Source organism: Littorina saxatilis, linkage group LG7 (assembly GCF_037325665.1).
Source record: "Littorina saxatilis isolate snail1 linkage group LG7, US_GU_Lsax_2.0, whole genome shotgun sequence".
NCBI classification, from domain to species: Eukaryota; Metazoa; Mollusca; class Gastropoda; order Littorinimorpha; family Littorinidae; genus Littorina; species Littorina saxatilis.
Window position 1 is genome coordinate 20972600 of NC_090251.1, and position 17352 is coordinate 20989951.

A 17352-nucleotide genomic window follows, 5' to 3' on the forward strand; every position below is an offset into this window, starting at 1 on the left:
TCTATTGCACCTTTATTAATGAAGGCTATTGTCACAAAAACGCAAGTAAAATAAAATCTGTTGTTGAAAATGAAGGAGAATCATTAATACGTACTTCAAACCAGAGTTGGTGGAACGCCACTTTGGTGAAAGAATTCAACTGTTTCCCCATTTTTCTAGATTGTCCTTGCTTGTTCTGTTTCTTCAGCTTTTCATGTACACACACAACTAATGTAAAAGGGGTATTGTAGCAAGAGCAATTATCAGTAGCTTCAAAGAGAGCCACCCACTGTTGTCACTAATAGCGAAGAATAACATATCAATTGGAACATTTTAGCAATGTTCTGTACTTGAACATTTCACAAAAGTAATTAATAGCAAGAATATTTGTACATGGAATGATACTTAAATAGAAGGAAAAAACAACATATCTTGTAATCATCACAAAATCATTTCTATGAATGTATTTATTTTACATAACAGTCGAATACACAGTATCTGTGTTAGCTTCAGTCACTTACCATTCAAATTCCAGTCCTCTATACCATTTGCACCTAAGTGTGGGCACATACCCTGTTTCATGCAGCAAACAGACAGTCTGTTCACTTTAATATTCAGTCTTGTCAAGTTTGCTAAACACTCAAAAGGGAGCGCATAGGCTGATGAGCAGAAAACCAGAACTGCCAATGCTGTGCTACCCCTCGTGGCAATGCTAGGAATTGTAAACAATGACATATATAGCCATGAGAATCACTTTACCCCAGATGTCTGACCAAAGCTAGGTTGTTATTTTCTGCGGGACTGTGTGCGGTTGTGGAAGAAAGGTGCTCGCACGGACCGGTAGCGGGGAAGAAACTGTTGCTTTGAATTGTCTCCTTTCTCCCTGTGGTCGCTGCATATCATCAGGGATATTTTGGTGGGCACCGCCTCTGCAACACAGCCATCAACATTCATCAATGTCACCTCAAAATATGCTCCATGAATTGTGCTTCAGGATAAGTGCATGTTATCTGCCATTTAGAAACAGAATTTAAAAAAGAATCAACTAATATTAAAACCAAAAAGCTAAGAGAAAAGAACATACATGTATAACACCATGCTTATTATGGAATAACTATTTCTCAAAGTGGCAGTTTCAAGAGAGAGAAAAAGATGAAGAGACGTGTAAGCACATACTGAATACATGCATACATGTATGTGCACAGAAAAGAAACATGAAACCTGCATACTATACACTACAAATGTGGCAGTACAAAAAGAAATAAATGTTATCTGGCCTCAATCATGAAAACAATAATCTTGTACAGTTTTGCAAGACTGTCTTCTGAGTAAACAAACAAAACAAACTTCAACACTATTTGGTTCGGCATGCCCTCACAGCCACTAAGGTATGCTAGCCTCACTTATTCTGCATTCATCCACATTCATGCTATGACATATGTATACGTGTTAAAAAGATGACTTCCACCTACAACCATTAACAAGTTGCTGATTTGTGTAATTACAGTTATATAACATGCATAAAGATTAACAAAGAACCAACAAAAGAGAAAGGACCAAACCTAACTCTATTCATAAGTTGCTATTTCTTTTAATACATGCACAATGCACAAGTCCAAAGAAAGCATTTACAAAATATTGGAACTCAAAAGTAATTGGTGAGTCACCTGTACGTTTCCTTTTATCCATCTGTGGTGTGAATCAAATAATTGTACAGTTGGTATTGTTATCAATATTTCAACAGTGACGATTGATCTGACAAAAATGCTTGAAGGAATTTAGTGCTAATTTTTCACTCAATATTTTCAACATAACATGTTTTAGTACTTATAACTGTAATTAATTATAACATCCCAGAAAAATAATTATGCCTGTACTAACATCACTGAAAATAATGCAAAGGAAATAAAGAAACATGTTACTAATAAGAGGAGATCTAAAATCACAGTTACTTCAGACGCATAAGGTAAACATGGACAATCTTTTTCTACTTCACAATAGACCGCAGCCCATTCAATTGACAAGTTTCAGATGAAGTAACTTGAGTTACTCCATGCTCGAGAACTCAAGAGTAACTCTCAAAATAAAAGTGTATTTTTTATGTCCCATAAGTCAGTTATATAGCCCCGTTAGCACAGTTGGTAGTGGTCTTTAGTCCCTGGACTCTAAGTCCGGGGATTGGAGTTGGAGACCTGTGGCAAGTAAATACAACATTTTTAATCTTTCAATTCTTCTGTTCTTTTTCTAAACCCTTAATATAAACAGCAGTTATCCTCAAACTGCAGTGAATAAATCATCCATCTTAAATCTAAGAACTTGCATGACCGCTGCACCAGTGAGTTACTTCCCTTGAACAGTTTCTCAAAACTCCCTATTCTTTTAGTGATATTAGCATGTTGAAAAGCCCAAAGGGTGCATCTTTACCCACACGTCGACTGCAGCCAGGCTGATATTCACTTGTAGATGATCCACTTGTGATATATAAGACCTAATCTATCAACCAACAAAAGTGTGTGCATGAATGCTTGAGTAGTGTACTCAGTTAGTGTGTTGTTGACTCAGACTGTTGAAATATTGATAACAATACCAACTGTACACAGCAACCCAAATGCCAAATGCAGTACATGTATTGAAAAGGAAAACTGACTACAAGAGGAGGTATGGCCTGAAGCTGTAATAATGTGCCAAGTTCTGAAAAAACAAGTGCAGTTTATAATTGTACTGCATGTACATTTGTACTGGAAAAGAAGATCAAACTGTAAAGTAATAGATCTGAATTCCTGAGAAGAAGATTACACACACCCAGATAAAAAGACATCCCAAAACAAGAAAAGATGTTAACTTGACAAGATTGTATAACAAATGTACATATATTTTACTCACAGTTACAGCCGGAAATTGATCAATCAGAACATTTTGAAAAAAAGTGCACATCTTAAGCCCTTTTGGCTGCTATTGTTTTCTTACATTTTGTTAGTGAAAGCATGTGCATTCAGCATACTGTACCAGAGTAATAAAGGCTCTAAAGTTGTTGAGTTTTTACTTTACTTTCAGCATACAGATACAATGTAGGCTTGTGACGATGAAGACCTCACACCACATATTGGTGGGAAAAGTAGGATTTGTCTACAGCACTTTATATTGATTAGAAGGATTGTTACTTTGAACAAAATGGTTAAGCTGAGCAACACAGCACACTTACTGTCATCACCATCATCAGTCTGTAAGTAAAAGCAAAGCCATTTTTGTCAAAGATAAATACAGAAACACTGTTACCGATAATCTTGAAAACACTGTTAGGCCTCAGTAATTAAGTTATCAGCAGGCCACCCAGATTCTTCAGTCTCACAAGTTCAAAAATATATCAAACAAAGACTTGACTGACACTGACAAATGAGAACAGCTAGAGCACACTGAAAATAGCAGCTGAGTGTGTTGTTTCACAAAGGGGGTTGAGTGGCTCAAATCAACTGAAGATACAATACCGGCAACATGATAAAGGGTCTTGAAATGTACATGTACACATGCTGCAACGAAAGATGTAGCAACTCAACATTCTTTCTGCACTAGTCTCAGCTAAAAGTTTTCTGAACAGAGATCTTCTTGCACAAATGTAGGTTTACGGAAGAAGAAATACACACCCCACACCAGGGTAAATCAGAGAACACCCAGCAAACTTCCAACCGCTATACAGTGACGTACAGATTTGTTTCCAAAATACCACACAGAAAGTTTGTTTTCGTGCACTATTTATGTTCTTACAAGCAGCACAATAGTCTGACAATTGTAAAACAGCCATGATTCAACTGAAAGTACTGGATTCTAGACTTATCGTCTTCGAACACTAATGTGGTTGGGCATTTTGTATGTTTTAAAGGGGGCATTCGTATTCATCAGAACAAGAAAAGCTAAATTTTAAAGCTTATTCGACTCACCTTTGTCATAGGTAATATGAATCCGAAACAAATTATCTGCTACTCCATAGACTTTGAAAAACACACAATACATATTCTACTTTTTGACCCAAACTCAACATTACTTTTACCTTGACTTATAACCAGGATCAACTAGACTTGAGTCATGTCCAGAAGTCACCAAAGCCTAAAAGTGTGAGAAGTTTCAAGATATAGTTTCAAAATTGTTCTAGAAAATCACATCTTTTTATTTTTATTATTTATAACTTGACCCCGCTGTGACACTGAATGACACAGGTCAACCAGACTTGGGTTATATTTGGAGGCCCTGAAACCATGGCAGTAATTGTGAAGTTTCAAAGCTCTTGCTTCAAGAAATATTGAAGAAAATAATAGATTTTGCATTTTTTTACACGTATCTTGACCCTGCTCTGACCTTGAAATTTGACTAGTCTACCAGACTTCGGTCATGTCTGGAGGTCATTAAATCCTGAAAGTTTGTGAAATTCGAAAGGTCTAGCTTAAAATTTGTTAGAAGTAATTGATAATTTTTCTCATTTTGACCCAAACATAACTCCACTGTGACCTTGAAAGTTGACAAAGGTCAACCAGATCTACGTCATGTCTGGAAGTTATCAAACCCTAGAAGTGTGCAAAATGTCAAGACTGTAGCTTCAAAAACGTTCAAGAAACTGATAATTTTCCATTTTATGATTCAAACTTGTCCCTGCTGTGCGACATTAAAATTTGATGAGGGTAAGACAGACCTGGGGTCATGTTGGGAGGTCATCAAACTCTAGAAGTGTGTCAAGTTTTAAAGCTCTAGCTTCAAAAACATCTGAGAAAACCCTAACATTACTCTTTTTTTTTCACACAGACGAACACTGCTCATAATGCAACTCACTGATTACTCAGGTGAGACCATAAACACAAGAATTAACGACAACAGTCATGCATAACACCAATACACAAATCAGACCAAAATAAAACCCCAAAAAATCTGACCCAAACAACTGCTGTCATCATAAGTGATATAACCGATGTGCAGGTCATGTTTTAGTCCAATGGGAACTATCATCCTTGTTTAAAAAAAAAGTATTCCTGCATTACTTGGATAAGCTGTAATAGCACACACAGGCTGTAGCAACTGAAGTGAGTGTTGGGTTGCAAAACACTCTGAGCACGAGATCACGTCACAACACTCACACAACATTAAAGGTGCAGTTTTCCACCCGATCTCCCAAAATTCACATCTGCATCAGGCAAAGTTTACTTGTTCATCTGAATTTGCTGTTCTGTGGCTTCTAATGCAGCCCTGCTCATGCAAATCAAAGACTATGAGTCAAAAAGCTTCTTTGATTGAACCATATACAGAGTTAGTTTCTTGTCTGTCCTCTTCTACATGTATACATTTTTTTTTTTTTAAACACTAAAAAACACACTTTTGCTTCAATGCTTGTTATTCTCTCAGGTGCCAGGAGATTGGTTCCGCACAACTCTCACTTGATCTTGTTGCACATGTCGCATGCATCTAGAGCACTAATTGAGTCCCTTTGTTTCTCATCTTAAAATAGCGCTCTGCCTCATTTGATTAAGATTTATTTTTGCTTTGTCCAGTTTGGAAGCAACAACAATGCAGAGATAAGTCACAGTACAATTACTTTCACTTTTTGTCTTTTGTGTACCTTGTTTGTCCGAAGATTGGTTAATGGATTTCTTGTGAATGTTTCGTTTTGTCAATAATTAAATGTTCCATATACTTAACCTTTCTTGTTTTTTGGTCACCCTTGTCCTCTTATGTTCTCTATTTTTTCTATTCCTTTAATTCTTATGTATGTGCAGAGGAAGACCTTTGGGGTTGAAAAATATGCTAGTGTGTGTGTGTGTATGAACTACACATTCAAATTTCTTCAAAAAGAGAATGTCTTTCTTTACTTATATATCCACAACAAATATAGACTTTCTGTAACTCTTATTGAAAAACATGCCCTGTAGATGTACAATGAGAATTTCTGGAGAAACCAGCAGGTGGTAAGCAGTATGACCTTTCCACCTAAGTGCAACACCATCACAACAGTCTTACCCACAACCTGGCGACCGGATCGAGCCGATCTAGCTCTGGGCGCCATCTACACAGTCATCACACATCATGCACACTCACAGCATACACATACATGGACTGCATGAACCTTGCAACACTGATGTGCATGCTGTCAATGTGTTGAGTTTCACTTTTGTGTCTGCGGTAAAACCTTTTTCAAGGGAGCTAATTCAGAACAACCATGCCAGCATGCTTAGACCTTGTCTTCCATGTATCATGCCTCAAGTATAACAGGGGATGCCACTTGCCATTACCCAAGGACGGTAACCTTCTTGTCTGGCAAAGGAAACATGAATCTGGTTGCCCAAATGGTGAGTTAAAATCATTGCAATAAAGATTATATATTTATTTAATGGTATCATAACTCTGCTCCATAACTGAAGCAATCAATACTCTTTCAGTTACCGTATTTTCGGGACTATGAGGCGCTTCGTTATATAGGGCGCAACCCCCACTTTTGAGGTAAAATTGAGAAAAAACATCACATTAAGCTGCACATCAAAGGAAGAATACAGAGTGAAAATATTTGTGCTCTGTGTGTGGCAAGATCAAAGGCAGGTCCATTGTGATAGCTGGGTGGCCTTGTTCACAGACACGGACCTTCTTCCTCGGGGTCAATGACCCAGTTTTAGCTATGAGAAGTTGTTCCCCTTTCATATGTGAGAGAGGAATCTTTCCCTGCACGAGTTTTATCTATGATCTATGAGAGGGTCGGTCTTCTTTCATGTCAGAAAAAACACTGGTGTGCGGTGAGATCAAAGGCAGGTCCTTTGTGACAGCTGGGTGGCCTTGTTTACAGACAGGACCTTCTTCCCCGGGGTCAATGACCCAGTTTTATCTATGGGGGGCGGTCTTTTTGATGTCTTGAGAGGAAACTTGGCCAGGGATTTCTATTTTAACAACACATAGGGCGCTTCCGTTCAATAAGCCGCAGGGGTCAAGATTGAGAAAAAAAGTTGCGCCTTATAGTCCGTAAAATACGGTACCATCAAAATCAATTATCATTTCACTGGTTGAAAAAAAAAGAAAGAACAAAGACAAAAACATAAGAAGAAAACACAGATGTAACAACCGCCCAAAGCCGAACAGAAACCAATCAAGGAATAAAGAAGACAGGCAGCCAAAAAAGGCTGTGAGTGATTACATTCTCAGGAAGTCGTTATGGTGTACTATGTTTTGCCTGTCATGAATTCACTTCAGTTCGGATAAAAAAAAATTAAAAAAATAACCATGGGTTCCTATATTTCATTTAACAGCTGATCCAAGTGACCCTAATGTCTTATGGGCATCCCCTGGTAAAAGATATGCGCTACAAACACCAGCATGCAGACACATACATTATTGCACACAAAGTGCAACGTGACCGAAGCCTTAACCTACACTGCTACCACTGCAGACCATGCAAACTTCATCCCAAGAAAAAAACAGAGATCATGCATGTACATATGCATTTCCCTTACGAAGACTAGGAAATCAAAGACAAATATTCGATCTAATATTCTTAGTTTTCATTTTGTAGTTGTTTTTTGTGGCAAGTCTTAAGTACACAGATGCAAGTGTTTATCAATGGAAAACATTCTTCCTTACTCTATCAACTACTGAACTTGTGCACTTTGGTTAAGTGCCTAGCTGTGTATCAGAGTGAAGACAACTAGCATCAACAAGATAACAGCAGAAAATGACAGTCAGGTTCCCTACCTCTGAGCCCCCCTCAGCGTTGGTGACTTGCACATACTCTTCTCGACCCGAGCCGCTGTACGCGCTGCCCATTCGCTTCCTGTCCTCTGTGGGCTGACGAGTCGACGCCGCGCCTTCACTGCTGTTGCCGTTGGACGCCTCCATTGCTATGGCAAGTGAAGCCTTGTGAGAAGACGGAGGTCTGTCACTGTAGAGGCTGCGTGCTGTCGTCTGCTGTTGGAAGTCTATCATGGCACCCCCAGAAAGGATGGCAGTGCTGCCCCTTGGAGCTTGTGAAGAAGAGAGAGGGAGCTGCGTCATTGATGACGCTGCTGCCCCATCATGCAGAGGTGCTGGCCCCTGGTGGTGCTGAAGATCTCTTACCTCCTGTAATTTGTGCTGACACAGCAATACACTTACTTTAGAATGGCTGCATAGCATTATGTTTAGGGGTACTACAGCCCTTTCATTATCTTTCACAAATGTGTCATACTTCAAGCAAACCCCCAACATCATGCATCAAAAATTCTCCCTCAGTAAAAACTGATTTTAAAAATGGGAATGTGATGGACATCTAACACTTGATACACAGACACAGACACACTCACACACTCACACACTCACGCACACACGCACATTTAAGGCCCAAGTGCTACCTGAAAATTGACCAAAAAGCGTTTTTTTCTTGTTTTCATAACACAATTAACTTTTTGTGTAGAAACATGCCTATATTTTGACACACAGTTGACCGTTTTTGTTTGTGCTTTTTAGTTTTTCTGATATTCTACTTTGAAGTGGGTGGGTCAGCCTCAGAAAACGTCACTTTTCTGACACGAATGTACATGTTTTGCTTCTTCGAGTATACTAGATGCATCATACATAAAACAATGATTACTCTTTACCTCCCTTGAATGAAGTATTGAATGCTCCCTTGATTTACACACTTCCTTCCAATTTCTACTGAGAAAGTTTTTGTGAAAACCTTATTTTTAAGAGTGTGAAAAGTTTGCCGAAAAACACATGAATGAGCTTCTTTTTACACTGTTATTATTTTATTTTTATAAATAGAGCTTTAAAATTTTGCATGCTGATTGGTCTTGTAATTATCTGGATTCTCACAGATGGAAATGACTGAAATCAATAAAGAACCCCAATTTTTTCTTTTGATATATTTATTTTTATATCTAATATTATATGATTATTTGACTTGTCACATTTTATAAACCAATGGATATTTCCACTTGCCTGTCTGTAAGAATCCAAATAACAAATCATATCAACCATAGGAAAAAAGAACTTGTGTGAAAAGTGAGTGTGTGTGAAAATATTGTGTCAAAACCAAATCCATATTTCGTGCTTCAAAAAATAGCACATTTAGAACATATTTGTCACAATTGCTTCAATATATTATTTTAACAACAAAATACCCATATTGCAGAAAATTATACTCTATGATTGATGTCTTGCCCAATTTTCAAACATTATGACTGATAAATGGCAGCTAAACAAAACCAACAACAAATACGCCCTCCGCTAGGTAGTACTGGGGCCTTAACCATGCATGCATATATGTATACAAGCGGGTACGAATGCGTGAACACAGACACAGGCACAGAAAGCAACAAAGACTGACAAATGTTTTGATATGACTGCATACCTCTATTTCATCATCAATCTCATTGGTCAGGTCCTCAATCTCATCGCTTGTTTCCTTGATCAGCTGCTTGATGTAGGTTCTTAACAAAATATTGAACACGTAATACTTCTTATCTCTTACACACTCTATATCGAAACACAAAGGACAAAGAAACAAGAAAGATTTGTCTATGGAAAGTTGAAAGTACATGTTGTTTGTTTACTATGAAGAATTGTAAGTCAAAGGTCCCTGAATGTTTGAACTTAACATTTCATAATCCATTCATTAACCTTTCATGTTTATGATCCTTGATTTTGTACTATCCATCTCTTTTGAATTTAAAAATGTATATATATTTTGTATCCCTCAAGCTCACACATAATCCAAATACATGTACTGCTATTTTTTTCTGACAAAAAAAAGCAAAAACTGCACTTAAAATGTGACAAGCGAAACCTTGCCAAACCCCAAATCATAACTCTTGCTTGAACAGAAACAAGTAAAATGACTGCTGATATTGATGCAGGCACTATCCATCTGTCTTGCTCAACACCCCCAACCACCCCCATTATGTTAGCCCCTTGCCCCTCCATAACTACAGCACCCACAAAAACAGGAGTGTTACCCAGCGGCAGAAGTGAGATTTGTCTTTGGTCGTTCAGATGTCTTCATTGAATTCTGCAGCTGCCGTATACTGTCCATGGCATCCACAATTTCTTGGGGTGCATGAACGGACTTGATGCGAGGAGGTCGGTGGGAGGGGGCCTGGCCAAGGTCCACCATGGCTCGGGGGGCAGGGGCCGTCTCCATGTCCTCCTCCTCCCCCTCTCGCATGCCTGGTGTTAGTGCAGGGAAAGATAAGACAGTTAGTGACATAATACCACGCACATCATCCGTTCAATCATCAGGTGCCTTCTTTGCAGCCTACTCAGCGCTAACATTTACATACTTGAAAGGTGAACTTCAGACAGGTTAACATTCAGCAGATGTCTTTTGCATCATTTTTTTATTTTATTGATCATGAACCAACATTTTGATCTGGACGGTAAATCTATTTGAGATTTTGAAGTTCAGGGTGGCAGACTGGTAACTTCAACACACTGGCACATAATTCCACTTGTACCTCTTGAGTGTCTGTCGTTGGCAAAGCATGAGGATGGAGAGGGGTTTCATTTTGAGCCATGAACAATCTGTGAGTTACCCTCTGGTCTATACACCTTTACTCACATGTGATTCAGTCTCCCCCAGGATGTAGATGCTGTATCGGTGTTATAATGTTTCCTTTTCTCAGGCAAAGGCAGCAATTTCATTCACCACATAATGAAACCAAGAGTATCATGCTAACCCTGCATAGATAATCACAAATCCAATGATAGGTTGGGATACCTCAGAGAGTATAAAGCTCAGCCAGACTGACCATCTCACTCCTTGAATGACCACATCCCATGTGATTTAAGAGTGATCACTGGATAAGACAGCAGAAATAGTACCTTACCCTTTCTGCTCTTCCTGCCATCGTGGTTATGATCGCGATCATGGTGCGGGTGTCCTCTGTCACTGCCAGCATGACCTGTTCAGTTAAATGCAAACATGACTCTTCTTCAAGCACATGTTACAGCAATCTATGCCTATATATCTTAAAAAACATAACAATTTGATGAAGCATTAGACAACAGTTTGGAAATAATTGACCATGCACCTATTTAGCTAGAATTATTTGAAGCTCACATTTTTGTTCTGTACTACATGTGCTTTGAAATTCAGTATCTCAGCAAGCACAATCAGTATATATGATGACACCCAGATGACCATCAAGAACTCCCTGTGCTGGCACAGAGATGTGTGTGGTTGTGCCTTGACTGGCTGCTGACATTTTTCAAAAATGTGTGTGTGTGTGTGTGTGAGGGCATTTTTGTACAAATGTCAGCAGCCAGTCAAGGCATCCATCTCTCTTCACAACACACACACACACACGCACTTCTGAAAGGCCTGACCAATGTATTGTGTCAGAAGACGATATTGCTTCATACGGCCATGCATGCCACTCCACCTGCACACTATAGCCGACCACTACATCTCCACCCCAAGCTCAGATGATGACACGGACACTGAGTGTACTGACCATCCATGGAGCCTTGCCCCAACAGAGAGATGGGCTGTGTAGCCGTGCCGGCCATTCCCCCTGCCCTGTAGTTGATGGCTGTGGCAGACGGCACCCTGGTGCGCAAGTGTGCTTTTCCTGAAAACATCCATCCCTGTTCTCAAAAACACACATTTCTCTTATGTCTTACTGAGCAGCTTCATTTTCAATTTCATTGTTGGTTGTTTTTTCACTAGTTCAGCTTTTTCTTCATTTTCAATAAATTCGGAGAAAATAAAGACAATTTAAAGGTTAAAAAGGCACTAAGTAGAACATTATCTCCATTCAAAAACTGCTTACTTGAGTGTATGCAGTACCAACATGCTGTTTCATTGTCCATAAAAATGCATCAGCAATTTTAAACAACTGTAAATGAGTCAAAACTAGAAAGATGATATGAAGGCACTTGACACTTAAAATAAAAACAAGAAGAGCAAACGCTCGATCGAGTCACTTTCGCAGTTCTGAATATTATATGAGGCATCAGATGGACAGGAAGAAATTGCTATTCACAACACAATGAGTCACGTTCACATAAAATTTGAGCCCGGTCACTTTTATAGTTTCCGAGAAAAGCCCAACGTTAAGTTGTGTGTTGCCGAACAGAAAAGGCTAGTTATCTCCCTTGTTTTTCTGATAACGTTCGTAAAAGGCTACAGATGTAAATACTTTGATGTAAAGAATAATCCTACAAAGTTTCAATCACATCCGATGAACTTTGTCAAAGATATAAAATGTCTAATTTTTCCTTTGACGCTGACCTGTGACCTTCAAAAAGGTCAAAGGTCAACGAAACCATCGTTAAAGTGTAGAGGTCATTGGAGGTCACGACTAAACAAAATATGAGCCCGATCGCTTTGATAGTTTCCGAGAAAAGATATAAAATGTCTAATTTTTCCTTTGACGCTGACCTGTGACCTTGAAAAAGGTCAAAGGTCAACGAAACCATCGTTAAAGTGTAGAGGTCATTGGAGGTCACGACTAAACAAAATATGAGCCCGATCGCTTTGATAGTTTCCGAGAAAAGTCCAACGTTAAGGTGGTGTCTACGGACGGCCGGCCGGCCGGCCGGCCGGACAGACTAACACTGACCGATTACATAGAGTCACTTTTTCTCAAGTGACTCAACAAGCAGACACAGTACCACAGATCAAGGTTCATTAAAAAATACCACACCAAGTGATAAATGCATGAAAATGCTTTCTTTTCCAAATCTTAGTCTTCCTTTCCAAATATGATAAATTAGCTTCAGGACATATAGTCACCAGGCTCTATTTTACCTGATTGTTAAGTCTTGGTTTCTTGCTATTGTTCTATATACAAAGCAGTACCGTAACACAAAGCAGTACTAGTATTGAACAGAACTTCGTGATGAAAAGAAGCAACTTAAGTGGGCAGCCTCAGAATGCCACCTGCCCTGATATAGAGCTAAAACTGTGTAAACTTCTTTTCATTCTGCAGTTGATTGATTATACAAACTCACAACATTGACCACACCATACTCCCTGGCCCTGTATCCTATTCCCCTAATACCAAAAAATGACCCTGGCAAAAGAACAAATCAGCCATCATGCAGTATACCATGCAAGACAAGCCTGTAACAGCACATAAAGCAAGTTAAAGATTACCATAATGACTGATTCGTATGAGGCAAACTTGCACCAAGAGAGAACTCACAAGAACTCTTACCAGAGTCCAACAATACTGTCACACATGGTATTAGCCAACATTCTGCAATCAAGCGATAGCATATAACTGCTCTAGAGGTACACCATCCATGAATCTGTGTGACATTGTTGCTTTTTTGTCCTTACAAGCCAATCAGTCTATAAGAAATAAGTGGATGACACTCTTTTTGCAATGTCTACTAGCTAGAACATGTGAAATTCAATGGGCAAGTGAAGTCTTCCAATTTCTGCCAAAAGCAATAGCCAAAAGCAGTGAGCAAAAGTGACAGTTTTCAGCCATGCAAGCCAAACCAACATCCAGTGAGCAAGTGCGAGCGTAGATGTGACCAGAGTCTCTGTGATAAAATCCCAACCTTCAATCTGTGCCACTGAAGCCCAGTCAAAAGCCTCCTTGTGATTTTGGTCACAGCATGCAGTAACCAAGTCAGTCTTTTCTCAGCTATGCAAAACAACGTGTGTTCCACAAACAAGCGACAGGCTTCTTGCAGCTTCCATTCAAATCAAGCCTACAGTCAGTGAGTAGATAATTACTTTCTTGCAGTCTCTACTGTGAAAGACAGCCACAGCATGTATATTTTCAGTTTCTACCAAGCCAAGACTATAAGTAACCATCCCTGATACTGGGCAACACCTTAAAATTGCATGGGGTGCCAATACTTTCTGGTTCTCGATGAATCCTGAATTTTCTACTGCAGGACAAGGTTAATGTAATACGTATAATAGTATATTTATGTATCTAAAATGACTTTTACATGTAAAGCAAATAATTGTTAAGAAAAAGCCAAACAAATCTGGAAATCCAAAGTCAAAGTGGCGCTGAAACGACATGGAAACCCCATGCATCTTTTTACTGGCTGGATGCAAATGCCATTGTGACTGGGATTGAAAAAGTTATTTGAAGCTGAAGAATATATATGCCATGCGCGAATATTTTATTTTCACATGATTTCAAGAGAAACATTTAAGAGAAATTTGGCTTATAGTTTGTAACTTTTGTTTCCTCCTTCTTCTTCTTTGTTCATGGGCTGAAACTCCCACGTTCACTCACGTTTTTTGCACAAGTGGATTTTTACGTGAATGACTGTTTTTACCCTGCCATTCGGGCAGCATACGCCAATTTCTGGGGAAGCATGCTGGGTATTTTTGCGTTTTTATAACCCACCGAACTCTGACATGGATTACAAGATCTTTTACGTGTGCACTTGGTCTTGTGCTAGCGTGTACACACGAAAATGGATAAGGCACTAGCAGGTCTGCACATAAGTTGACCTGGGAGATCGAAAAAATCTCCACCCTTAACTCACCAGGCGACAGCGGCCGGGATTTGAACTCACGACCTTCCGATTAGGAGGCTGATGTCTTATCCACTACGCCACAGCGCCCGTCTTTTGTTTCCAGGAATGCTTCTTCTAAAATGGTAAGTCACAGCAGCTTGCTATTGTCAAGAAAAAGCAATATAACAGTTTTTGAAATCTACCAAACTGAACAGAGCTGATTAGGAAACCAATTGCAGTGAGCAAGTGAAAGCTGTCATGCACTGGCCACCACACAAGCCACGCCTACATTCAGTGAACAAGTGAAAGCTGTCATGCACTGGCCACCACACAAGCCATGCCTACATTCAGTGAGCAAGTGAAAGCTGTCATGCACTGGCCACCACACAAGCCATGCCTACATTCAGTGAGCAAGTGAAAGCCGTCATGCACTGGCCACCACACAAGCCACGCCTACATTCAGTGAGCAAGTGAAGGTGTCATGCACTGGCCACCACACAAGCCACGCCTACATTCAGTGAGCAAGTGAAGGTGTCATGCACTGGCCACCACACAAGCCACGCCTACATTCAGTGAGCATGCAGGCAAAGCAGTGTTATACACATGGCCACACCACCGTCACCTCTGTCTACAGCGTGCATGTCTGCCGCCTCTTCCTGTCTGTCTGTTACATCCCGTTTGTCAGAACTTGTCTCACCAGAGTGGCTTCCCTTGTTGTCAATGGCGCTGAGATGTGAGCGTGTGGTGCGAGCAGAGCTGCTCTCCCTTAGCGTGTCTTGCTGGCGTTGTTGAGCGGCCGATACCTCCAGGAGGTGTGGGCGAGAGGGGGGTCTGCGGTCAAGCGGTGAGATGCTATGAGATGGGGTGATCTGTGAGCGTACAAACTCATCCACAGAGGTTGGCGGGGTCATCTGTGTATCCACTACTGGAGCTGTTGACAACAAAGCAGTTATAATTTAGAAATCTGACCGAACTTCAGCCACCCTAATGCTATATTATTGTGTTCTTGATTTTTGTGGTATTACAAATAAAACTGCTGATGATAAAAAGGTCAAGATCATGTGATTTTTCTAATCTTTCAGATTTTCAATGTGCACAACACTCAGCTTGTAAGCAAAGGCATCATTGTGGCTAAGTTTTCTTCAAGGAAGGAAAAAGTTCAACATGCAAAATCAGATCAAATGGAACATAAAGAAACAATTTGCAATGTTCTTCCCTGCAACACAGTATCCGCTAACTCTTCATTCATGAATGTCTTTAGCTGATGATACCTTTTTCTAAACAATTAAATATTCATGACACTATCATATCTCAACAAAATCAAGCCAAAATTGTTACACTGCAGGCTGCTATTCAAAACAGTTTTGTTTTCCCATACTCATGTCAGTCATCCAAGTTACTTTCCTAAACATTATGATCTAACTCAATTTAAAACAACTTTTCTTTGACAAAAGCCTATACACTTCATCCCTGTATTGTTCAAAACTAAAAACAACCCCTTAAATACAAATAAAAACAACCCCTCAAGTGCAAGTACATCATGTTCTGAAAATGAACGTGCAAAGTTATCAAAAATATTCAAATGATCAAACCCTGCAGTACAAATTTACTCAATTTCATAAATATTGTGAACAGAAACATTTGAAAAGACACAAAAGGCCTGATAAAAACAAAACATATGCACATTCAATTAGAAAATAAGGCGAAAGGACAAGCAATATAACCATTTACTGAAAGAACATTGAATACCAGAAAAAGTAATTATAAATAAAGGCTAGTCTGCTTTCTGTCATCATAGTATGATGTACACATTTCTAAGAAGTTTTCATCCAATATTGCTCCTATACAGACATTGTAATATTTATCTCAAGCCCAAAAGAATGTAGAAGAGAAGGAAAGATTAGTAAAAAAAATAAATAATAATAATAAAAAACAATAAAAAACAATAAAAAAAATAAAAAATAAAAATGTAATGTCCCAAGAGAAAGACAAGACAGATTGCCAAAAGATCATGCAAAGCAACCGGTGTACATATGACATATCTAGAAGCTGACTAACACCCCTCCTGCATATGTTGGAGTATATCTCAACTCAGTCAGTAATTGGTCTATCTGTCAGTTACAGTCATGCAGCAGGGTGCAAAATAGTACAGCTTCAACACACTGTAGGACAATACATAACATACATCAAACACTTCTGCTCTCTCAGAGAGCAACAACCAATATCAATACAGTATTTGGTAACTAAATACTAATCTGAGGACTTTGGATACTGAATGATAATGACAGTACTCAGTCAACTACTTGTACATGATGCTGAAAAAATACAAGATACTACCGTACTTTCCGGGTCATAAGGCACGACTTTTTTCCTCGAGTTTGACCCCTGCGCCTTGTATAACGAAGCGCCTAATCCGTGTATGAAATACAAACAAAACAAACAAAATTGGAAAAAATCATGGGGAACAAAACGTGACAAGAACTCACCTCCATCTCGAATACCGGTAGTCGTATTTTTAAATTCCGTGAGCACTTGTTTACACAACTCACACTGATCGTCACATTTCTCGGCAGTTTGATTTCTTGACACACCCTCACACAGTCACACAGCAACCATGCCGAAGACGAAGCGACTTGCTTACGATGCAGAATACAAGTTGAAAGCGATCGAACTTGCTGAGGGAAAAGGAAATCGGAAAGCAGCATTGGAGCTTGGGATTAATGAATCCATGGTTCGGAAATGGAGAAAACAAAGGACGGAGCTTGGAGCTTGTGACCGGCATTTTCGATCTTTCGATTTTCATTCTTCGACCGTTTGTTACCGGTATACTTTTTCAATTTTGGTGCGCCCTATCGGCCCCCTGCGCCCAATGGGTGACTGGATTAAAATTTTGTTTGCTGTAGCGCCTTGTAACCCGGAAAATACGGTAATACAATATACCTC

The 17352-nt window shown here is 39.4% G+C and overlaps 1 protein-coding gene across 4 annotated transcripts in view; it reads right to left on the bottom strand.

Annotated features, from left to right (window-relative positions):
- Nucleotides 1–428: 428 nt before the first annotated feature.
- Nucleotides 429–17352, bottom strand: part of LOC138970885 (cytosolic carboxypeptidase 2-like) — a 99302-nt gene continuing 82378 nt past the window's right edge. For 3 of the 4 annotated variants that reach the window (XM_070343461.1, XM_070343460.1, XM_070343458.1), the window contains 8 exons: nt 15032–15340; nt 11430–11546; nt 10803–10877; nt 9933–10143; nt 9329–9407; nt 7693–8070; nt 5977–6022; nt 429–908 (listed from right to left, as the gene is read on the bottom strand). In XM_070343461.1, the coding sequence (XP_070199562.1) occupies nt 766–908; nt 5977–6022; nt 7693–8070; nt 9329–9407; nt 9933–10143; nt 10803–10877; nt 11430–11546; nt 15032–15340 (1358 nt within the window). In that variant the 3' untranslated portion in view covers nt 429–765. The remainder of the gene's footprint in view (nt 909–5976; nt 6023–7692; nt 8071–9328; nt 9408–9932; nt 10144–10802; nt 10878–11429; nt 11547–15031; nt 15341–17352) is intronic. The other variant, XM_070343457.1, reaches the window with a different exon arrangement.